At 43.2% G+C, this 25,649-nt stretch overlaps 1 protein-coding gene across 10 annotated transcripts in view; it reads right to left on the bottom strand.

Annotated features, from left to right (window-relative positions):
• ZNF567 (zinc finger protein 567) overlaps positions 1-25,649 on the bottom strand; it is a 47,298-nt gene that overhangs the window by 19,086 nt on the left and 2,563 nt on the right. Inside the window, exons 1-4 of one of the 10 annotated variants that reach the window (XM_063657595.1) lie at positions 7,325-7,436; positions 5,467-5,567; positions 2,226-2,411; positions 91-165 (exon numbers count right to left, since the gene is read on the bottom strand). In XM_063657595.1, coding sequence (XP_063513665.1) covers positions 91-99 — 9 coding nt within the window. In that variant the 5' untranslated portion in view covers positions 100-165; positions 2,226-2,411; positions 5,467-5,567; positions 7,325-7,436. Of the gene's footprint in view, positions 1-90; positions 166-2,225; positions 2,412-5,466; positions 5,568-6,992; positions 7,014-7,080; positions 8,232-25,649 lie in introns of those variants that run through there. The other 9 variants (XM_063657599.1, XM_054462379.2, XM_054462381.2 and 6 more) reach the window with 9 other exon arrangements.

Below are 25,649 nucleotides of genomic sequence, written 5' to 3'. Positions count from 1 at the left end.
TAGGACAAGACCGACATATGCCCAAATATCCTTAAAAAAAAAAAAAAAAAAAAAAGACTTTCAGAAAGGAGAGAGAAACCATCGCCTTACCTGAGCCATGGTTTTGAGATATGAAAGAGATGACCAGTCCTTCCTTTGGAGTCCTCTTTAGAAAAGAGGCAGTTCCTAAGGAGGCAAAGCCGAGACAAAAAAAAGCCACATGAGACCACATGTGCCTCACAGCTCTTATAATTCTATTAAAATTGCCTCCATTTCCCTTGTATTGATCCTTGTCCACTCTGAACATGCCACATAAATATAGATGGGAGAACCAGCTAGGCAAATCCTGTTTTATCCCCAAGGCCAGAGATACAGGGTTTTGGGGTAGCAGGATGGATTTTGGGCAAGCTCCTCTCCCCTCAAGCACTACCTTTTCTCTCCCAGTCAGCCTACTGTTATTAACTACTTCCAAGCTGCTCTCCGTTAAGGCTGTACCATTTATAGTACTGCCAGCAATATATGAGAATACCTGTCATTCCACACCGAGGAATACTACTGATACAAATTTTTTTATGCTTGTCTATCTAACACATGTAAATTGTGGTTCTAGTTTCTAGTTTTCTTACCATGAACAAGAAGCTTCTTTTCGTAAGTTTAAAGAACGCTTTTAGCTTCTTATTTGTGGTCTCATCATTTATTTCATTTTCTATTATTTTTATTTTCTGAATTGTTGTTAGACTTCTTTAAAGGAAGGAAATTAATCCTTTATTTTTGTGGTAGGAGTTCTAAATAATTTTTCTTTTTTAGAGACAGGGTCATACTCTGCCATCCAGGCTGGAGTACAGTGGTACTATTCTAGCTCACTGCAACCTCAAACTCCTGAGCTCAAGCGATTCTGTCTCAGCCTCCCAAGCAGCTAGGACGAAAGGCACACACCACCACGCCTGGCTAATTTTTAAAATTATTATTATTTTTTGAGATGGGGTCTTGCTTGCAATGTTGCTCAGGCTGGTCTCAAACTCCTGGCCTCATGTGCTCCTCCTATATATGATTACAGGCATGAGCCATTGTGCCCGGACCCAAATAATTTTTTATAGTTTCTCATTTGACTGTTTTTTTTCTACGTAAAAATACAATTTTAAAAATTATTTGGCCATCTAGTTTGGTATCACAAAGTACTCCAGAATCTGTATTTCCTTCACTCATCAAAACTGCCATCTTTATCACATATTTTATTTCCTTCATATATCTAAGTAGAGCTAGGCTTTATATTTATTTCCACTGAACTGTTCATTTAATTGCCAGGATCACCTTACAGTTATCAGTTTTAAAACAGTTTAGTATCTACTAGGGCTACTTCCTTGACAGTTTTTCTCTCTCAGAATTTCTGGTGTTTATTTTCTCCTAACAATGCTAGCAAGTTCAAACATTTTTATTAAAATTTTAATGGAAATCCATGAAAGGTAAGGAAGTTTTGACATTTTATCATGTTGTGTCTTCCTGTCCTTTTATTCAAGTCTTATTTTTATTTTATTTTTGAGACAGGGTCTCACTCTTTGCCTAGGCTAGAATGCAGTGGCATGATCATGGCTCACTGCAGCCTCGACTTCTTCAGCTCAAGCAATTCTCCCTCTTGCATAGCAGGGACCATAGGCATGTACCACCCACATCCAGCTAATTATTTTTTAATTTTAATTTTTTTGTTTTTGAGACAGGGTCTCACTCTGTTGCCCAGGATGGAGTGCAGTGGCCTATCACTGCTCACTGCAGTGTCGGCCTCACTGGGCTCAAGTGATCCTCCTATCTCAGCCTCCTGGGTAGCTGGGACTACAGGGGCACGCCATCAAGACCGGCTAATTTTTTTTTTTTTGGTAGAAATGGGGTCTTACTATGTTGCTCAGGCTAGTCTCCAACTCCTGGGCTCAAGCAATCTTCCTGCCTTGGCCACCCAAAGTGCTGGGATTATAGGTGTGAACCATCGCATACTGCCTACTCTCAGGGTTGCTGAAAACTTTGAGAAAGGGTAAGTGGCTCACAGGGGCAGGTATGGGATAAGATATTCTGCATGGCTTTGTCCAAAAGGGCCCAGAGTAGGAAACAGAATTCATGCCCAACGACAGGGAATCAGACACCATAGGCACTTCTCAGTCTTGCAGCAGGCTCTTTTTAAAATTTATTTTTTTTATTTTGAAATGATTATAGATCCACAGAAGCTTGCAAAAATAGTGCAGAGAGGTCTCATTTACCTTTCACCCAGCTTCTCCACAATGGGCACATCTTCCATAACCATAGCATATGGTCAAAATCAGAAAACTGGCTGGGCATAGTAGGTAGCTCATGCCTGTAATCCCAGCACTTTCGGAGGACAAGGCAGGAAGATCGCGTGAGCTTAGGAGTTTGAGACCAGCCTGGGAAACATAGTGAGACTCTGTCTATACAAAATAAAAATACACAAATTAGCCAGCATGGTGGCGTGTACCTGTAGTCCCAGCTACTCAGGAGGCTGAGGCAGGAGGGTCACTTAGGCCCAGGAGTTTGAGGCTACAATGAACTATGACTGTGCCACTGTACTTCAACCTGGACAACAGAGCAAGACTCTGTCTCTAAAAAATAAAAATAAAAAATCAGAAAATTGTCATTAGACAATGTGCCAACTTCTTTCAGATATCAGTAGTTTTCCATGTGTTCATTATGTGCGTGTTTTTACCATTTTATCACACATTTAGATTTGTGTCACCACCACCACAATCAAGAGGCAAAACTATTCCATGTAAAGATACCGTTTTAAAGTAATTGTTTAAACGACCCATCAATACCACTCCTGAGTATCTATCCATGACAAACAATAACATGTATCTACAAAAAGACCCGAATGTGAATGTTCGTAGCAGTTTTATTCATAACCACCTCAGAATTGGAAACAACCCAAGTGTGCATCAATGGATACACAGACAAACTAACTGTGATCCATCCAGACAATGGAATACTACTTTGTACTAAGAAGAATGAAGCAATGATACATGCAATAATATGAGTGAATTGCAACATGCAACTGAATTGAGCTCATGCCTGTAATCCCAGCACTTTGGGAGGACAAGGCAGGAGGATTGCATGAGCTCAGGAGTTCGAGACCAGCCTAGGCAACATAGTGAGACTCTGTCTCTACAAAATAAAAATACACAAATTAGCCAGCATGATGGCATGTACTTGTAGTCCCAGCTACAGCTTACTGATTGCAATATCCTTACTGAATGAAGCCAGACTCAAAAGGCTACATTCTGCATGACTCCTTTTATGTGAGATGAAATTACAACAGAGGTTACTTCTGTGCCAGGGTGATTGGACGGGGGCTAGAAGTGTTCTGTGTTTGTTTTCATTTTAAATTTGGGTGATGGTGGTGACATGAGTTTAAAAAAATGCAAATATATACATTTGCTTATATTAAAGTAATGAAAGGATAAGCTGAAAACTTAGATAAAAGATAGTATATAACATTCTGTTGCTCTTGTCACTAACAAAGTATCCTGGAGGCCAGGCAAGGTGGCTCACGCCTATAATCCCAGCACCTGAGGAGGCCAAGGTGGGCAGATCACCTGAGCCTAGGAGTTCAAAACCAGCCTAGGAAACATAGCAAGACCTCCAACTGTACAAAAATAAAATAAAATAAAATTAGCCAGGTATGGTTGTACATGCCTGTAGTCCCAGCTACTTGGGAGGCTGAGGTGGGAGGATCACCTGAGCCCAGGGAGATCGAGGCTGCAGTGAGCCATGATCAAGCCACTGCACTCCAGCCTGGGCAATGGAGTGAGACCTTGTCTCAGAAACAAACAAACAAAACAAGAAAACAAAAAAATCCAAAGTATCCTGGAGGCCCTTCATAAATCCATGCAACCGATCCCTTTTCATGGCTGCATAATACTCCTCAGTGGCACTGTACTTGGTTAATTCAACCAGTTTCCTTCTCTTGGATATTTGGAATTCAATTATTTCTTTACACTTTCCAAAATAATTCCCTGTGATGTAGATCCAATGACCCTCACAAAAACCCTGAGTGAGGTAGGTCCTATTATACCTGAAATTGACTAACATGACTAACACAGGAGATACTCATGGCTTGCTCAGTGTTACACGTTGCAGAGGTGGCCTAGTCAAGATTTTTTAAATGACAGCATTGAGATATAATTTACACACCATAAAATTCATCCATCTAAAGTATACGATTCAATGGTTTTTGGTATATTCACAAACCATCATAATGAACAATCATACACAATCTAATTTTAGAACATTTCAATCACCATGAAAGAAACTCCAAAAGAATGCATGCCAAATTTAAGATCATTAAGATGTATGCCTATGTGTTTTTTCCTAAGAGTTTTATAGTTTCTTTTGCTTTGTTTTGAAACAAGGTCTCACTCTGTTGCCCAGGCTGAAGTGCAGTGGTGTGATCACGGCTCACTGCAGCCTCGACCTCCCTGGGCTCAGGTGATCCTCCCACCTCAGTCTCCTGAGTAGCTAGCCACAGGGGCGTGCCACTACGCCTGGCTAATTTTTGTATTTTTGTAGAGACAGGGTTTCACTAAGTTGCCCAGGCTGGTCTTGAACTCCTGGACTCAAGCAGTGCACACACCTCAGCCTCCCAAAATGCTGGGATTACAGGTATGAGCCACCAAGCCCCACCAAAAGTCTTATTTTAAAATGTGCTCTTTAATAACATATCATGTAATTAGTAAAGTCACTTCCTTTGTGTCTCTTATTTTTGATGACCACTATAAATTCTTCCCCATACTTTCCACATACACACACACACCCTATTTATTTGTTAATGTTTTTTCCAACAACCCTGAGTTTTCTAATTGTAATCACTGTTCATTTTTAATAGGATGAAAACTTAGAAATCTTTCTGCCTCAGCCTCAGCTGATATCCCAAAGATAGTGAATGAAACAAAATTCTAAGAGAACTTCATTCAAGAACAGGATCTTATACAGCTGTTGAGTGTAAAATTTTGCTATCATTATACTCCTCCTTTAAAGACGGTGGAGAGGCTGAGAGAGGAGAATGTATTTTTAAGAGACTGTTATTTTTAGAACAGTGTTTTTCCAGGGAGAAAAACGTGAGTGATTCTCCCTTCTTTACAACACACAAGGGGTCCCTCAGACCCTGAGGCCACCAGGAACCAAAGTGGTGAGAGACTTCTCGGCAAAAATTTTACATATTTCTAGGATTTGGGAGGGCAAAGTGACTGAGGTGGCTAATTCCCACCTTAGCACTAGGTAAAGACCCCATAGGTGGAGGCTGTCTGGGTTGTCTTGGGTCCTATCAAAGAGGACTGACTGGAAAAACCCACCCACCAGAGTCGGTGGGCCACTGAATGCCCAGAGGAACCACTGGGGCAGCAGCTGGAGAAGAGGCTATGCCCATGAGAAGGGAAGTGTATCTGGAGGTTCCAAGCAGCAGGTTCTCTTGGAAGGTAAGAGATGACTTACACTAAATTATAGTGGTATGAGTCATGTTAGCCTCTTCTTGTCTCTGACTTCTGTCTTCTCATATCTTTCCCAGCCCCCAATCCATGAGAGCTGAAGACTGCCTATAGGGAGTAAAGAGGAAACAAAATAAAGGTTGGGGAATTAGAGAAGAAACTAATCATGTATCCTTTCACATTTCAGGCTTCCAGCAGAAGAAATTCATCCAGAAAAAAAAAAAATATACACACACACACACACACACTCAAATAGGAATTTTGAGAGTGGCAGTTACGAGATAAAGTTTTTTTCTCTGTGTTCCCAGTGGTATTCTATTCATTTAAGCATATCAGTCATCAGTCAATACCAGGTTTCCCAATAAATGATCTGTTTTGGAGGGGGAGGGACGGAGTCTCGTTCTGCCGCCCAGGCTGGAGTGCAGTGGCGCGATCTTGGCTCACTGCAACTTCCACCTCCGAGTTCAAGCGATTCCCCTGCCTCAGCTCCCGAGTAGCTGGGGCTACAGGCATGCGCCATCATACCCAGCTAATTTTTATATTTTTTAGTAGAGACGGGGTTTCACCATGTTGGTCAAACTCCTGACCTCAGGTGATCTGTCTGCCCCAGCCTCCCAAAGTGCTGGGATTACAGGCGTGAGCCACCGCGCATGGGCCCAATCTTTTTTTTTTTTTTTTTTTTTGAGACGGAGTCTTGCTCTGCCACCAAGGCTGGAGTGCAGTGGCACGATCTCAGCTCACTGCAAGCTCCACCTCCCGGGTTCACGCCATTCTCCTGACTCATCCTCCCAAGTAGCTGGGACTACAGGCGCCCGCCACCACGCCCGGCTAATTTTTTTGTATTTTAAGTAGAGACGAGGTTTCACCGTGTTAACCAGGATGGTCTCGATCTCCTGACCTCGTGATCCGCCCGCCTTGGCCTTCCAAAGCGCTGGGATTACAGGCGTGAGCCACCGCGCCCGGCCCGCATGGGCCCAATCTTATCCTCTGAAAATTATTTTGCCTCTTCCTCTCCATTAAAAAAAAAAAAAAAACACTACTTATTTTACTTGTCTAATTACCAGAGTCATATTCTACAGGCATATATAAAATGCCCAATACTCATAAATCAATCTAAACAATGCATACTTTAGTCAGCACTCGGTTTCTCAAGCACTCCACCTAAGTCACACAGTGTGCCACATTCACAGTCATCATAGGTCGTGTACACCAAATACTTTAAAAATTAGGCATATTCACAGCTGCATCACCCACTACATAGTCATAATTCCATAGGCCCCCACATCGTGCACAATTTCACAGAACTTACACTTCCACAAAAAGTAACAACCTTTCACTCACAATGCCCTCATTGTCGCCTCTCCAGAGTCGGACACAGGCTCAAACACAAATCGACTCGCACCTAATTTAAATTAAAACTTAAGACACGCAGGGACCCTATCACTTTCATAAACAACCGGTTCCACAACGTCACACAGAATAACACATTCCCCTACCACACGACACACAGGACAGGTACAAAAAGCCACACACACACACGGAGCGCCTGTTGTGTGCCAGGCCGTGCTCTAGGAGCCGGGGGACGAAAATCAGACGAAATTCCTGCCACTGGGGAGCTCACCCCCCGCCTCGGGCAACCGGTTCCCTTCTTCAGGCGCTCCCCGGCCCGCGCTCTGGTTCCTGCTTCCCTCCCAGCCTTCTCTGGGGCCCGGACTCGCACTTTCCTCCAGCCAACTCCTCGTCCCAGGTTGCTCCTCTTCCCTTCTTGCTTTCCCCAGCCCAGGTTCCCGCCTCCCTCCTCAGCCTTCCTTACGGGTCACAGAGTCACCCGCCTCCTCCGCGCCCGCAGGACCAGCCAGCCTCACCTTCAGTCGCCGGCCGGGCTTCTGCGCATGCGCACTCCCGCGCGGACGATGCCTCCCAGGTGTCTCCGCGGCGCGTTCCTGCTGTCCACCGGCTACGCGCGCCTTCTCCACATCCGGGCGTTTCCGGCCTTGGACTACATTTCCCACAGGCGCCCGGGCCGTTTTCGAACTTTGATCTCCTGTTCCCCTTCCAAGTTCTCATGGTGAGTGGCTGGGATGCGGGCGGCGCTCACGGTGAGGAAGCCCGGAGCTCCCGGGACGCAGACAGGGTGTGCAGGGCCGTAGCTCGGGCTTGTGTATGCGCGTGTGCGTGTGTGAGTGTTTCACGCCGGGACAAGGCGGCGGTGTGCGCGGCGAGAAGGCTGCGACAGGTGCGTGATTGTGTTCCTGTCCCTGCTCGGATGCGGAACCTTTGGGTGGCCGTGGTCGGCTGTCATGTGGGGTGTGTGACACTGTAGGGTTTGAGACCTTCCATCATGACAGTGCTGCTGTGGCCTAGTGTGATGGAAGAGCCTTTAAGTCTGTGGTGTTGTGTGTGTAAGGGGTGAAGCTTCATTTCTGCAGTGCTGTATTTAATGTTGGGACTGAGGGGTCTGTCGAAGATCTCCCCCATGTGCCTGTGAGGACTATGATCCATGCCTATGTTAAGCAGAGTCATCTTGCAACGAAGCATGGCCCGCGTTGTCTTCTCAGGGCACCCCCGTCCCCAGTTCTCAGCCTGGTGTTTGACACAGGATCCTGGCGGAGTGCCCACCTAAGCGGCAGTTTTAGACTCGATTGTTTCTTGGGCTCTGCAGTCTCTGAGTTCCCAGCTTCCTTTTTTCTCCCGCTTTATAGCCGTATAGACCCCAGCTGCAGTGAAATGGCCACCAAAAAGGGAAGGGATAATCGAGTGGTGGAATAAAATCTGCAAACAGAAAAAGCACAGACCTGTTTTCGGAACGAGGCTTTTCGAGTTGTAAGTGTCCCTTAGGCAGAGTTCTGGGAAGACGTGATGGGGAGAACCTAGGAGTAGGATTCCTTCCTCAGAGGCTCTCCTTTGGGAACTCTCAGAGGTCAGTTTCCATGTGATCCACATCATTCCCAGAGCTGTCTCCCCAGGAGACTTATGTGAATTTAGAGAAAGTCCCCAGTCCTGGGTATCAGTGACCGTGGCCTTTCCCTTGAATACTAAGAAGGGTTAGCAGTACTCCCATCTCCCTTTTACTTCCATCTGAGTATGTGTATGGTAGATGAGAGCTCGTGTGGTGGGAATAATTTTTTCCAATTTAGCCAATCTGGGTTCCAAGAAAGGTCTGATGTCTCATGATTCCTTACCCCTTCTCCCTTGCCTTGAGTTTCTCTAAGAGCCCCGAGGAAAGGGAACCATTGCTGAGCATATCTGAAAACCAAGATCAAGGAAGTTTTGTTGTATTTTCTATTTTTGTTCTCTGATTTTGTTTTCCAGAAAGGGAGTATTTTTTTCTCCTCCTGAAATGCTAGTCAGTGATTAGGTTACTATTAGGCAGGGCCTTGTGAGGTGCTTTGACCAATAAAATGTGGTGGAAGTGATATTGTGAGACTTCTGAGACAAAGCTACAGGAAGTCTTGCAGCTTTTTCTCTTCCCCTTTTCCTGCCCTGAGACCACCATGACTGAAGGCTAAGAGCAACTTGCTTGCGGATTAAAGATCACTTGGAGAGAGAGGTCCAGTGAGCAACAACGGCCAGAAATTTCAGGGAGACCATCTTGGAACATCCAGCCTCCGCCAAGCCAACAGCTGACAGCTGTCACATGAATATGATCAGCAGAAGAACCACTCAGGCAAGCCAAGCCCAAATTGCCAACCCCCCCAAATAATGAGCTAATTATTTTTTGTTTTAAGCCATAAACTTTTGAAGTGGTTATATAGCAATAGATAACTGAAACAGGTGTTTAACTTTCCAGACTTTTTAAATGACCATATTGATATAATTGTATTGTTCAACCTGTTTTGTAAAGTGATTTCTCTGATACAGTATCTTGAAAATATTCCTTATCCTTAACTATTTTCTACAACTTTGCATTTGTCTATCTTAGTATTATATTACATGGATATGTGGTAATTTATTTAACTACTAACTTCCCTTTGCGATACCTTTTCCTTGCTGTGTAGCTCCCATGTCTTGACCAACTTTACATTCCCCTCTAGGACCTTATGGGCACATGAGTTCCTATCATTTCATGGGTATGTAGACTCAGGAATGTGGCATTGACTTCTGGGTAGAGTATAGATGACTGACACACCCCCTCCATTCAGAGGAATTATTCAGGGGTGTGATATAACACCTACATACATTTATTTAACTAGCCAATTGGGTCTCCCCTTTTTTTGTTTTGAGATCGAGTCTTGCTCTGTCGCCCAGGCTGGAGTGCAGTGGCACGATCTCAGCTTACTGCAACCTCCACCTCCCAGGTTCAAGGGATTCTCCTGCCTCAGCCTTCCGAGTAGCTGGGACTACAGGTGCCCACCACCATGTCCAGATAATTTTTGTATTTTTAGCAGACATGGGGTTTCACCAAGTTGGCCAGACTGGTCTCAAACTCCTGACCTCAGGTGATCTGCCTGCCTCAGTCTCCCAAAGTGCTGGGATTACAGGCGTGAGCCACCGCGGCCAGCTGGGTCTCCCTTTTTACATCTGTTTTCCCCTTTCCAGTTCAAATTCTATATTCTGGGAACATCTTACTTTCTTCACCCTGATTGATTAGGGAATCTTCAGGGTTCTTAGGTAATTTTCTGAAGGACTGGTTTAAGATTCCTAGAGTTGGAAATGGGCGTCTATCCGGTGTTATTTCTAAAGTGTTATCACCCTAATCCTTTAGAATACTTTCTCGACTTCTTTCTGCTTGATGATTAAGGAATGGTCTCAATTCTCCATAGCCACATCAGACCAAAATTCCATTTCTTTGCCTATGTGAAGGGTTTATTATTAATTACCCTATTAATTTATGTCCAAACCAGATGTGATTTCCTTCTTGGAGCAATAGTTCGTGAAGAGGTTGGTTAACAGCAGTTCTGTGCCCAGGTAAATGAGAGGCAACTGATAAGAGGAACTCATTGTGTATAAAATCTTAGGATTCTAGATTTAGGACCTTTAAGACAGTATTTGAATTAGTGCTCTGGAATGTTTATGAAGAAAGTTGGGGTCTCTTCAGCCAGAATTCAGACCATTTCAACATTGCATTCCATGTATCATACACATATCTCTTTTTATTATTTTTTTCTGCTCTCAAAGCAGATTTCTCTCATTGTAAAATTAGTAGACTCTTAATTCAGAAGACTGGAGAATATTAAAAAAGCTTAAAGTAAAGCACTTTGAACATTTTATTCCAAATCACTTCACCTCATTTGTGAATAAGTGCATGGATATAGGCTTACAGGACTTTTTCATTCAAAACAGGGTTATATAACAATTGTTTTGAAATCTACTTGTTTCTAACAAAATATAGTGAACAAATTTCATGTCACTAAATTATGAACGGTGTCATAATCTTTTAATGGCTGCACTGTTTTGTTTGTATATGTAAGTTCTTTCCAGCTTTCTCCCATTATATGCAATGTTTTACTGCATATGCCTTTCTGTGCACATGTGAATTGTATCTTTTGGATAGAGTCTTAGATATTTGCTGAGAATGAGGCTTTCATAGTTAAAACCTGTTTACACATCTATATTAATTGCCCTCATTAAGTTTGCACCAATATACAACATATTATGAGAATGTCTATTCACTACTATATGGTATCATTAGTCTTTTATTATTATTATATTTTATTTTTATTATTATTATTTGAGACAGAGTCTCACTCTGTTGCCAGGCTAGAGTGCAGTGGCATGATCTCGGCTTACTGCAACCTCCGCCTCCCAGGTTCCAGCAATTCTTCCACCTCAGCCTCCCAAGTAGCTGGGACTACAAGGCGCATGTCACCACGCATGGCTAATTTTTGGTTTTTAGTAGAGACGGGGTTTCACCATGTTGGCTAGGATGGTCTCGATCTCCTAACCTTGTGGTCCATCTGCCTCGGCCTCCCAAAGTGCTGGGATTACAGGCGTAAACCACTGCACCTGGCCATCATTAGTCTTTTAAATCCACCAATCCAGTAGAAATTGTGTTTATTTAAATGAATTACCCATGCACAGGTTTCATTCAGTGTAATAAAATATGGGCTTCAGAAACAAAACCAGAACTGAAAGAAAATTGGTTTTGTAGGTAGAAAAATGTGATTTAAAAATGCAGATATGCCATTTATTTTGAGTGTGTATAGCTCACCCCTGTAATCCCAGCACTTTCGGAGGCTGAGATTGGTGGAACACTTGAGCCCAGGAGTTTGAGACCAGCCTGGGCAATATGGTGAAACCCCGTATCTACTAAAAATACAAAAAATTAGCTGGGTGTGGTGGTGCACCTGTAGTCCTAGCTACTTCGGAGGCTGAGATGGGAGGATCACCTGAGCCCAAGGAGGTTGAGGCTGTAGTGAGCCATGATTGTGCCAATGCACTCCAACCTGAGCGTTGGAGTGAGACCATGCCTCAAAAAAAACAAAAACAAAAAATTATTAAAATCGAGGGAAAGACCCAAAAACCCGATAGAAAAAGCGAGTAAAAGAAATGAACACATGAAATCACACACATACAGACAGAGAGAGAGAGAGAGAGAGAGCGAGGAAGCACAAATTTTAAAATTATAGCTTGCTGGCTTTTTAAAAAAATAAACCCAGCCGGGCGTGGTGGCTCATGCCTGTAATCCCAGCACTTTGGGAGGCTGATGTGGGCGGATCACGAGGTCAGGAGATCAAGACCGTCCTGGCTAACATGGTGAAACCCAGTCTTTACTAAAAATACAAAAAATTCGCCGGGCGTGGTGGCGGGCGCCTGTAGTCCCAGCTACTCGGGAGGCTGAGGCAGGAAAATGGCGTGAACCCGGGAGGTGGAGCTTGCAGTGAGCCAAGATGGTGCCACTGCACCCCAGCCTGGGTGGCAGAGTGAGACTCCGTCTCAAAAAAGTAATAATAAAATAATAATAATAAAAAAAACCCATGCAACCGCCATTAAAGACATAGAAACTTTCCAACATCCCAGAAGGCTCCCTCATATCTCTTCCCAATCATTATACCTCAAAGTTAACCATTAGTTTGACCTCTATAATAGAATAGTTTGCTTTGGTTTTGAACTTTATATAGGTGGAATCATATAGTATGTACTCTTGTGTCTGACCTCCTTTGCTCAACATTATCTCTCTATATAGATACATATAGATAACATTATATCCATTTTGCTGTACATAGTAGTAGCTTGTAATTTAACCTTTTTTTTTTTTTTTTGAGACAGGGTCTCATTCTGTACTCCAGGCTAGAGTGGCAGTGACACTATCATAGCTCACTGCCACCTCAAACTCCTAGACTCAAGCAATCCTCCCACCTCAGCCTCAGTTCCCTAAGTAGCTAGGACTATAGGTGCATACCACCACCACACCCAGACAATTTAAAAAAATTATAGAGATGGGGTCTCACTATGTTCCCTGTGCTGATCTTGAATTCCTGGCCTCAAGTGATCCCCCTGTCTCTCAGCCTCTGAAAGTGCTGGGATGACAAGTGTGAGCCATAGCACCCACCCTTTATCATGTAATTATTTTGTTAATTCCCTCTTGTTCACTCTCTCTACATATATCTGGTTGTATGTCTTAAGTCTTATACTACTAGAAATTAGGAGTTAGGCTGATCAGTGTATACAAAGTTTCAGTTATATGAGAGGAATAAGTTCTGGTGTTCTATTGCATAACATGATGACTATAGTTAATAATATTAAACATATGAACTGGAGGGGGAACAAGTCAGTCTATAACAATTCCCAATTAAAAAAAAAAAAAAAAAAAAAAAACTTGGCCAGGTGCAGTGGCTCACACCTTGTAATCTCAGCACTTTGGGAGGACAAGGTGGGCCAATCGCTTGAGCTCAGGAGTTCAAGACCAGCCTGGGCAACATGGTGAAATAAAAAAATACAAAAAATTAGCTGGGTGTGGTTGTGTGCCTGTAGTCCCAGATACTTGGGAGACTGAGGTGGGAGAATCACTTGAGCCCCGGAAGACAAGGCTGTAGTGAGCCGTGATTGCACCACTGCACTCCAGCCTGGGCATCAGTGTGAGACCTTGTCTCAACGAAACAAAACAAAACTCCTCTTAATGTCAAGGGAAAGACCCAAAAACCTGACAGAAAAGATGGGTAAGAGAAATTAACACATCACAAAAAATATGTAAAAGGGACCCTTAAATGTGTAAAAAGAGAAATACAAATTAAAATAATATGGAAACAGGCCAGGTGAGGTGGCTTACATCTGTAATCCCAGTGCTTTGGGAGCCTGAGGTGGAAGGATTGCTTGAGGCCAGGAGTTTGAGGTTACAGTGAGCTATGATTGCACCACTGCACTCTAGCCTGGACAACAGAGCAAGACCCTGTCCCTTGGCAGGGGGAGAGGGGGAATACTGAGACCATTTTTAACCTATCAAGATGACAAAAATTTAAAAGTATAACAACATATTCTGTTGGTGAGACAGGATATAGTCGGCTGACTAATGACCCTGCAAAAAGATATGTCCATGTCCTAATCTCTGGAAACTGTGAATGTTACTTAATTTGGAAAGAGGGTCTTTGCAGATGAAATTAAATTAAGAATTTTGAGATGAGTAGTTCATCCTGGATTGTCTGGGTGGGTCCTAAATCCAGTGACAAGCATCCTTGAAAGAGACACAAGGAGACTGGCAGACAGAGGAAGAAGAGGCAGCAATGTGACGCTGGAGGTGGAAATCTCAGTGATGGGGCCAGGAATGTCAAGGAATGGTCAAGGAATGGCTACAGCCACCAGAAAAAGAGGCAAAGTGAGGATTCTCCCCTAAAATCTCTAGGAGCGCTCCAGCCCTGCTGATGTCTAGATTTTTGGAGTTCTGGCCTCCAGAATGTGAGAGAGTAAACTATTGTTTAAAGCTACCAAGTTTGTGGTAACTTGTTAGAGCAGCCACAGGAGTGAGAATGTACAGGGAATCGGGCAGTCTCATATACTGCTGGTGGGAAAACAAACCGGCACAACCCTTATGGTGGGAAATTTGACAACGTGTACAAAAACTACCTACATATTTCCCTTGTGACCCAGCCATTCCACTGTTAGGAATCTGCCCTGAAGATACAACTCCACCTATTAAAAAATACGGCCATTAGAATGGATGATGTTTACCACTACTTGTTGACAAAGAAAAATGTTCACTTGTGTTAAATGAGAAAGACAGGTTTCAGAACAGCAACAATGTTCTAGCCGATGCTGTTTTTAATACTCAGTGTATGTAGAGGAGAGTAAAGGGATTTATCGTGAGATGCTCATAGGGGGCAACTGTTATTTTAGATTTCTTTTTTGAAATTTTTAATTGACAAGTAATAATTGTATATATTTGTACAATAATTGTATGTATTGTATGTACAATTGTATATTGATGTATATATTTGTACAATAATTGTATATATTTATATGGTACAATGTGATATTTCTATGCATCAATACATGATGGAATGATCAAATCAAGCTGGTTAGCATATCCGTCACCTCAAATATTTACCATTTCTTTGTGGTAAGAACATAGAAAATCCTATCTTTTAGCTAATTTGAAATATACAATACAGTAACTATAGTCACTGTGTTGGGCAAAAGAACAGCAGAATGTATTCTTCCTATCTAAATGAAACTTTGTACTTGTTAACCAGCATTTCCCCTTTCCCCATCCACCACATCCCCACCCCCAAGCCTTTGGTAACCACCCTCCTACTCTCTACTTCTAAGAGTTCAACTTTTTAGATTCCACATGTAAGCGAGATCATACAGTATTTGTCTGTCTGTGTCTGGCTTATTTCACTTAACAAAATATCCTCTAGGTTTACCCATGTTGTTGCAAATGACAGAATTTCATGTTTAAGGCTGAATAGTATTCCACTATATATATATCCTCCATTTAAAACATCCATTCATCCACTGATGGACACTTAGCTTGTTTCCATATCTTAGTTATTGTGAATAATGCTACAGTGAATATGGGAGTGCAGACATCTTTGACATACTGATGTCAATTCCTTGTGGGGTTGCTGGCTCATATGGTAATTCTATTTTTTGTTTTTTGAGGAAGCTCTACACTGTTTTCCAAAACGGCTGTAGTAATTTACAGCGCTCTCAACAGTGTTCCTTTTCTCTACATCCTCATCAACACTAATCTTTCATCTTTGTTTGTAATAGCAGGTGTCTAACAGGTGCACAGTAATATCTCATTGTGGTTTTTTGGGGGGGGATGGAGTCTCGCTCTGTCGCCCAGGCTGGAGTGCAGTGGTGCAATCTCGGCTCGCTGCAACCTCCACCTCCTGGGTTCAAGCGATTCTCCTGCCTCAGCCTCCCAAGTATCTGGGACTACAGGTGCGTACCACCATGACTGGTTAATTTTTTTATTTTTATTAGAGGCGGGGTTTCATCGTGTTAGCCAGGATGGTCTCGATCTCCTGACCTCGTGATCTGCCCAGCTTGGCCTCCCAAAGTGCTGGGATAACAGGCATGAGCCACTGTGCTCGGCCCCTCATTGTGGTTTTAATTTGCATTTATCTGATGATTAGAGATGTTTAGCATTTTTCATATATGTGTTGGCCATTTGTATGTCTTCTTTTGAGAAATGTATACAAGTCCTTTGCCCATTTTTAATAGGGTTATTTGGTTGTTTTTTTTTTTTTTTTTTTGAGACGGAGTCTCACTCTGTCACCTAGGCTGGAGTGCTGGAGTGCAGTGGGCAATCTCGGCTCACTGCAAGCTCCGCCTCCTGGGTTCACGTCATTCTCCTGCCTCAGCCTCCCGAGTAGCTGGGACTACAGATGCCCACCACTACGCCTGGCTAATTTTTTGTATTTTTTAGTAGAGATGGGGTTTCACCTAACCCCGAGGATGGTCTCAATCTCCTGACCTCGTGATCCACCCATCTCAGCCTCCCAGAGTGCTGGGATTACAGGCATGAGCCACCGTGCCCGGCCGGTTATTTGTATTCTTGTTATTAAGATGTCTGAGTTCCTTTTACATTTTGGATATTAGCCCCTTATCCAATATATGATTTGCAAGTATTTTCTCCTAATCTTTGGGTTGTCTCTACATCCTATTGTTGCCTTTGCTATGTGGAATAGGATTCTCTGTTTTCTTAATTTTAATGCTCAGTATGTATTTCTTTTATAATTAGAAACTCTATAAGGCTAATCCTTCCCTCCTTAAAACTGGAAGAATTATAGAAGGAGCTATAGGCACACTGACACAGACGGATGATGGTGAGGTGTCTTTGGGAGCTCAGACTGAAGGGACCTCAGTTCTCTCCACTGGCCACTGAGGGAAAAGTTTCTCAAACAATACCTTGAAGTTTTGACTCTTTATATCAGCTGAGCATTTATCTGCAATGGCTTCCCTCTTCTTTGAGACACCTTACCACATTACTCTCCACACATTCAAGGCTATCTCCTTTTCGTCAATGGGGAAATCACATCTGGCTTAGAGATAAAAGGTCCTGTATATAGGAAAAGAAATTGGACTTAGGCCTGTTGTGGTGATGTCAATTCAGGGAGAGGAAAATATGAGACAGAGGAAGATAAAGTCACTTTAGGTGTCAAGAGAATGAAGCCTCAATAATAAAAACACAGTTGATTGTTTCCAGCTATAAAAATGTCAGATCAGTTCTTCCAAGGCTCTCAAGAGACTCACAATGAAGGAAAATACTCCCAGCAAGCAGATTATAAATAATAAAGGAAAATATTCTTTAAAAAATTTTATTTTTAATTTTTATTTTATTTATTTATTTATTTATTTTATTATTATTATTTTTTGAGACGGAGTTTCACTCTTGTTGCCCAGGCTGGAGTGCAATGGCGTGATCTCAGCTCACTGCAACCTCCGCCTCCCAGGTTCAAGTGATTCTCCTGCCTCAGCCTCCCAAGTAGCTGGGATGACAGGCATGCACCAACCCCCTGGCTAATTTTTATATTTTTAGTAGAGACGGGGTTTCTTCATGTTGGTCAGGCTGTTCTTGAACTCCCGACCTCAAGTGATCCACCCGCCTCGGCCTCCCAAAGTGCTGGGATTACAGGCGTGAGCCACCGTGCCCAGCCTATTTATTTATTTTTTTGAGTTGGAGTCTCACTCTGTTGCCCAGATTGGAGTGCAGTGGCGTGATCTCAGCTCACTGCAAACTCCACCTCCTGGGTTCAAGTGATTCTTCTGCCTCAGCCTCCCGAGTAGCTGGGACTACAGGCGCGCACCACCATGCCTGGCTAACTTTTGTATTTTTAGTAGAGATGGGGTTTCAACATGTTGGCCATGCTGATCTTGAACTCCTCACCTCAGATGATCCACCCACCTCGGCCTCCCAAAGTGCTGGGATTAAAGGCATGAACCACCATACCTGGCCTTTTTTTTTTTTTTTTTGAGACAGAGTCTCGCACTGTTACCCAGGCTGGAATGCAGTGGCACGATCTCAGCTCACTGCAACCTCTGCCTCCCGAGTTCAAGCAATTCTTCTGCCTCAGCCTCCTGAGTAGCTGGGATTACAGGTGCCCAACTCAACACTGGGCTAATTTTTTGTATTTTTAGTAGAAACAGGGTTTCACTATGTTGGCCAGGCTGGTCTCAAACTCCTGACCTCGTGATCCACCCACCTCGGCCTCCCAAAGTGCTGGGATTACAGGCGTGAGCCACCACACCTGGCCTTTGTTTGTTTGTTTTGAGACGGAGTTTTGCTCTTGTTGCCCGGGCTAGAGTGCAATGGCATGGTCTCGGCTCACCACAACCTCTGCCTCCTGGGTTCATGCAATTCTCCTGCCTCAGCCTCCCAAGTAGCTGGGATTACAGGCATGCACCATTATACCCAGCTAATTTTGTATTTTTAGTAGAGACGGGGTTTCTCCATGTTGGTCAGGCTAGTCTCGAACTTCTAACCTCAGGTGATCTGCCCACCTCGGCCTCCCAAAGTGCTGGGATTACAGGCATGAGCCACCGCGCCTGGCCCTATCTTTTATTTTTATAAATAGAGACGAAGTTTCACCATGTTGCCCAGGCTGGTATCGAGCTCCTGGGCTCAAGCGATCCCCCCATCTTGGCCTTCCAAAGTACTGGGACTACAAGCGTGAGCCACCGAAATTATTCTTAACTAGCAAGACTAGGCTCTGACATCACATCCTTGTAGTTACATCCCTTTAAGCAGGGTTCAACCACTCACTCTGCACCTGGAGAACTTGATGGTTATCCCTCGAAGTGACAGTCCTGCAAATGACAAAAAACACTCCAAGTCTATTAGGTTGGTGCAAAAGTAATTACACTTTTTGCCACTGAAAGTAAGTCCCACAGGACCCTGAGTGAAATGGGAGGCTGGGGTATACATAGCAGCTGGGCAGCATATGGAAGAAATTTCTCTGGCGTGGTTCAGCTTTGAGTCTAGCAGGAATACACTAGTTTAAAAATTCCAGAACTTCCTCAGAACGAACTGTTAAGTGATCAGTTAAAAAAAAAAAAGTTGGTTGGGTGCAGTGGCTCACACCTGTAATCCCAGCACTTTGGGAGGTTGAGGCGGGCAGATCACTTGAGGTCAGGAGTTCAAGACCAGCCTGGCCAATATGGTGAAACCCCATCTCAACTAAAAATACAAAAATTAGCCAGGCATGGTGGCAGGTGCCTGTAATCCCAGCTACTCGGGAGGCTGAGGCAGGAGAATCGCTTGACTCAGGAGGCAGAGGTTGCAGTGAGCCAAGATGGTGCCACTGCACTCCAGCCTGGGCAATAGTGTGAGACTCCGTCAAAAAAAAAAAAGTTGTAGAATAATAGAAAAATATAGACAAATCCAAAACATGCTGACAGTGGCTAAAGCAAGTTGTAATATGTACAGCTATGCCATTCATCAAAGTGTACATATGTACATACAGATACATGTACATATACATACAAATAGAATGCCAGACATCAGCAATAGAAAGAAAAATATCTAGAGGTATACTGGGTGTTTTTGTTTTTGTTGGAGACAGAGTCTTGCTCTGTCACCCAGGCTGGAGTGCAGCAGCGTGAACATGACCTGCTGGGCTCAACTGATCCTCCTGCCTCAGCCTCCTGTGTAGCTGGGACCACAGGCACACGCCACCACAACTGGCTAATTTATTATTATTATTATTATTTTTTTGAGATGGAGTCTCACTCTGTCGCCCAGGCTGGAGTGAAGTGGTACAATCTCGGCTCACTGCAACCTCCGCCTCCCAGGTTCAAGTGATTCTCCTGCCTCAGCCTCCTGAGTAGCTGGGATTACAGGCGCGCACCACCACGCCCAGCTAATTTTTGTATTTTTAGTAGAGACGGGGTTTCACGATGTTGGTCAGGCTGGTTTTGAACTCCTGACCTCGTGATCTGTCCACCTCGGCCTCCCAAAGTGCTGGGATTACAAGCGTGAGCCACTGCACCTGGCCAATTTTTTATTTTTTGTAGAGATAGGGTCACACTGTGTTTCCTAGTGGTCTCCAACTCCTTGGGCTCAAGTGATCCTCCTGCTTCAGCCTCCCAAAGTACTGGTATTACATGTGTGAGCCACCACACCCAGCCAAGGTATACCTTTAACATTTAACATTTAATAGGCTGTGATACTGATTTTTTAAGTATACTTTTATAAATTTAAACTTAAGTATACTTGTTACATATACTTGCTATTTTCTTTGCAAGAAACATCTGTTGATTTTAGAATATATGTTTAAGGCATTTTATTAAATGGAAGATTTTCAAAAAGTAGATTAAAAAAGCTTTTAGGCCGGTTGCAGTGGCTCATGCCTGTAATCCCTCCACTTTGGGAGGCTGAGGTGGGCTGATCACTTGAGGCCAGGAGTTTGAGACTAGCCTGGCCAACATGGTGGAACCCATCTCTACTAAAAATATAAAAATTAGCCAGGCATGTTGGTGCATGCCTGTAATCCCAGTTACTTGGGTGGCTGGGGCACAAGAATCGCTTGAGCCCAGGAGGAAGAAGTTGCAGTGAGCAGAGATCATGCCACTGCACTCCAGCCTGGGCAACAGAGTGAGACTCTGTCTCCAAAAAAAAAAAAAAAAAGCTTTAAGAAGTCTTTAGATTTACAACTAAGCATATTCTAAATACTATGTGATGAATTATTTCTCTTATGTTAAAAAAATATTAATTTTGACCCAACTATGACAATGGGTATTCTGCCCAGGGAAGAAGAGCTAAGAGGCTTAAACCTTACCTTGGACTTGCTGCTTTGTTTTCTATGCCTTCTTGACAGAAGGATTTATTTCACTTCCGAAATATTAGCCATGATGCCCTGCTATCAGTAAGAGGACAGCCTTGCTCCATTAGTACCCTTTAGACCCAACATCAACAGACTCTAATCTGTAAGGCATACACATGACGAGAGGACATTCATTCACACCCAGAACTCCTATGAATTCTTGGGAACTCCCAGGGTTATCATCCGTACTTCTCTAGAAGTCTTTGTCATGCTCTACCTTTGACTTACTTTTATTTCCCCTGTTGAATTATAAGCAATACAAAGGCAGCAATTATATCTTAGTAATTTGTGCTTCTTCCAAGTATTGAAGCACAAGGTCTTGCATGTTGCCAGGCATGCCAGTGTCTTACTCAGAAATCCCACTTCTAGGACACTTAGTCTCTTAGGAAGTAATTATAAAAATGAACTAAATAGTATTACAAGAATGCTCATTGAAGAATTCCTGATAATAATTAGTAAATAAAAATGTTTGAGAATAAACAGTGTGTTAAATATCATATAATAGAACCCATAAGCCTAATGATTTTCATTCCAAATTAGTTGGCAATAAAGACACTCATCAGGAATGGCTTAGTGAAGTAGATGGGATACAAAATAGAAGGTGTCAAGTTAGAAAATGGTAAGCTAATAGTTAAAGACTGAGGGCTTTGAAATTCAAATTCCAGTTCCATCTCTTAGGAACTCTGTGACATTTTACAAGTTATTTAAGCTCTTGGTGCCTCACCTGCATCATCAGTTTACTGGGAATGGTATCAATAACTCCCTCAGGGTTCTGAGGGGAGTTAAATGACACTATACATGTAAAATACTTAGGACAGTATATTAGGGTTCTCTAGAGAAACAGAACAAACAGGGTGTGTGTGTGTGTGTGTGTCTGTGTGTATGCACACACACAGAAAGATTTATTTTAAGGAACTGGCTCATGCAATTGTGGAGCCTTGGTACATCCAAAATCTGCAAGGCAGGCCAGCAGGCTGAAGACCCAGACAAGAGTTGTGGTTCAACATGGACACAGGAAGGGGAACATCACACACCGGGGACTGTTGTGGGGTCAGGGGTGGGGGGAGGGCTAGCATTAGGAGATATACCTAATGCTAAATGACGAGTTAATGAGTGCAGCACAGCAACATGGCACATGTATACATATGTAACAAACCTGCACGTTGTGCACATGTACCCTAAAACTTAAAGTATAATAATAATAAAATTAAAAAAAAGAGAGTTGTGGTTCAAAGTCTAAAGGCAGTCTGCTAACACAATTCCTTCTTGCTCAGGGGACATTAGCCTTTGTACTATTAAGAACTTCAGCTGATTGAATGAGGCTCACCCATTGTGTGGAGCGTAATCTGCTTTATTCAGAGTCCACTGATTTAAGTGTTAATCTCATCCAAAAAAACACCTTTCACAGAAACATCTAGAATAATGTTTGACCAAATATCTGGGCATCATGTCCCAGTCAAGTTGACACATAAAATTAACCATCATAAGTCCACCCTTGTCAACTTGGTACCCATAAGCATCTCCTAAAACCACACTTCATATCTGAATAAAGGCAGTAACAAGGTTATACTTCTGCTTAACATGATACAACTATCCTGCATAAAACCAAAAATAACTAACCCTTCCCCAGAAGAGGATGCAAAGTCTGGATGATGTTAATGCTTCTCCCTGATATCCCATAACTTAAAAACTGATATAAAGTTAACAGTATTTAAATACTCTAATATAAAGTCAGTATATCTTACTGTAAATGATAAAGAGATATGAAAGGGATGAAAACAAAGCTTTGTTGTATACACATTCATTACAAAATAAAGAAGACACATTCATGACAATTACAGTCTTTGTTTCTGTAACTGCTCCCGTGGTTATAGCTGGTATTCATACCTACCTTCTTCCATTATCCATTATGTATTCCTTTTCCCCTCAGCAAGCAAGCTCCTCAGCTGATTGTGGTTCTTTAACTGGTGGGGTGACCCAAACCTTCATTCGTTAAGGGTCTGGATGGTAGTTTTGGCAGAAGCATTTTGTGTCAGGAAGGCAAATTTGTATCTAAAGTGTGTATTCCAGTAAGAAAAAAATACTACCCGTTCCATGATGGAAGCAATCCAATGTATCAGCCTGCCGCCAGGGAATGGTGCCATACTGGGGAACCAATGTTGGTCTTGGCTGCCGGCAGACTGGGCACTCAGCAGTAGCTGTAGCCAGTTTGGCTTTGGTAAGCAGAAGTCCATGTTGCTGAGCCCATGCATAACTTTCATCACTGCCGTCATGACCACTTTATTCATGAGCCAATTGGGTGATGATAAGGGTAGCTTGGTAAAGAGGCTGACTGATATCCACAGAATGGGTCATCCTATGCACCCGATTATGAAATATCCTCTGCTAAGGTTACCCTTTGGTAAGTATTCACATAGGGCACAAATATCTTTATATTTTTTACCTGTTCAGCGAGGTCCGTATCTCTTCCCCAGAATTCCTTGTCACCAGTTTTTAAATAATGTTCCTTCCAAGTCCCTGACCATCCAGCCAGACCATTGGCTACAGCGCATGAGTTGGTATATAATGTCACATCTGGCTATTTCTCCTTCTAGGAAAAATGAACAACCAGGTGCAGTGCTCAGAGTTCCAATCACTGGGAGGATTTCCCTTCACCACTGTTCTTTGGGGATGTCCCAGAACAGGACTGTAGTGCTGTCCAGGTGGTGTCTGTTTATCATGCAGAACCATCTGTAAACCAGGCCTGAGTCTTCTCTACCTCTATCAGCTGATCATAGGGAACTCCCCATGAGGCCACGAGTGCAGGCTGGGAGAGAAAGGTGTTGTAGCAGGAGGGGGAACGATGGGCTTTTGGGCCACTTCTTCACATGTGTGCCTTCAGGGCCTGCTTAGGCCTGATCACATTTATACCACTTAAATTTGATGATGCAGTACTGCTGTGTACACTCAATTCAATGACTTGGTGGGTCAGATAACACCCATTTCATGATGGGTAGTGCAGGTTGCATGGTAACTTGGTGGCCCATGATTAAATGTTCAGTCTCTACTAAGGTCCAGTAGCAGGCTAAAAGCTGCCTCTGAAGACAGGGCTTTGCTCCAAAATCCTCAGGACCTGCACTGTGATTCCTCTGTTGGGCCCTGCCAAAGGCTCCAAACAGCATCCCTCTCTGCTACTGACACTTGAGGCACCATTAGATTTGTTGGATCATGTGGCCCAAGTGGCACATCAGCTTGCACAGCAGCCTGGTCCTGTTGGGGAGTTTTCCTTTGTTCTAGGCCCCACTGTAAACTAACAGCTTTTTGGATCACTTGGTAAATGGTCAGCAGAGTAACACATCCAAGTGAGGAATGTGTTGCCTCCAAAATCCGAAGAGACCCCCTTTGCATTGTGCCTCCTTTTTGACTGTAGGAGGATCCCTTCATCTTAGAAGGGATATCTCACCATGCTCCACACCACTGGACCCCTGGGAATTTCAGTGAGGTAAAAGGCTCCTGATTTCTTGTTGGATTTATTTCCATCCTCTGACATGCAATGTCTTACCAATAAACCTAGAGTACTTGCTACTTCTTGTTCACTAGGTCGAATCAGTGTAATGTCATCAATGTAATAGATCAGTGCAGTATCTTCTGTTTATTTGTTTGTTTGTTTGTTTTGAGACGGAGTCTTGCTCTGTCGCCCAGGCTGGAGTGCAGTGGTGCGATCTCAGCTCACTGCAACCTCTGCCTCCTGGGTTCAAGCAATTCTCCTGCCTCAGCCTCCCGAGTAGCTGAGAGGCTGAGCTGGTGGCATGAACAGGTGCATGCCACCATGTTCAGCTAATTTTTGTATTTTCAGTAGAGACGGGGTTTTGCCATGTTGGCCAGGCTGGTCTGGAACTGCTGACCTCAGATGATCCACACGCCTCGGCCTCCCAAAGTGCTGGGATTACAGGCGTGAGCCACCACGCCCGGCCCAGTGCAGTATCTCGTGGAAGGAAAAGGCAACTGAGATCCCTGTGAACTAACTTACGATATATGTCTGGAGAGTTGATATACCCCTGAGGCAGCACAGTGAAAGCGTATTACTGGCCTTACCAATTGAAAGCGAGCTATTTATGGTGGTTTTAAATAACAAGGATGGAGAAAAAAGCATTTGCCACCTCCGTAGCTACACATCAGGTAGCAGAGGATGTGTTAATATCCTTAAGCAACAAAACCACATTTGGTACAGCAGCTACAACTGGAGTCACCACCTGGTTAAGCTTATGACAATCCAGTGTCATTCTTCAAGACCCATTTGTCTTCTGCAGGGCAAATAAGCAATTTGAATGGTGATGGGGTGGGAATCCATTACTATTATTTTGTAAATAGTAAATTTTTACTATTTACAAAAATAGTAAAAAAAAGTTACTATTTTTCTAGGTGGAGACAGTTTTAGTAGCGTCCAGCTGGCCTCTCCCACCATAACAGCCCTCAGTCCACAGGTCAGGTAATCAATGTGGGGATTCTGCCGGTTACTAAGTAGATCTAGTCCAATTATGTGTATGGTATTGGGGATACAACCACAGAATGCTTCTGGGACTTGCTGTGCCCATTGTGAGATGGACCTGAGCTAAAACTTCATTCATTACCTAACTGCCATCAGCCCCTAATCTGACTGGTAGATCACAGTGATGTTTTGGGTCTCCTGGAATTAAGGTCAGTTCAGAGATAGTGTCTAATTTAAAACAATAAAAATGAAACAATAATTTATTGTGATAAACAATGCAAAATGGCCATGAAATAACATTTCAAAGAAAATATGTTACAGGGTAACTATCTGGGAAGATGGCTGATATTCTTTGGTGGAAGTTAAATAGATAGGAAATCTACTAAAGCGTTAATTGATTTGTGTAAGTGGAAGACTTCTAGGTCAAGTGAACAAAAGCATAACTTGATTCATAAAGACAGAAAGTCAGTGTCCCTCAATGAATACCCAGACTTGAGCCAGTGAAGAGACCCAGAA

Source organism: Pongo pygmaeus, chromosome 20 (genome assembly GCF_028885625.2).
Source record: "Pongo pygmaeus isolate AG05252 chromosome 20, NHGRI_mPonPyg2-v2.0_pri, whole genome shotgun sequence".
Lineage (NCBI taxonomy): Eukaryota > Metazoa > Chordata > Mammalia > Primates > Hominidae > Pongo > Pongo pygmaeus.
The sequence above is the reverse complement of the archived record's forward strand: the minus strand, read 5'-3'. Positions and strand labels throughout refer to the sequence as shown.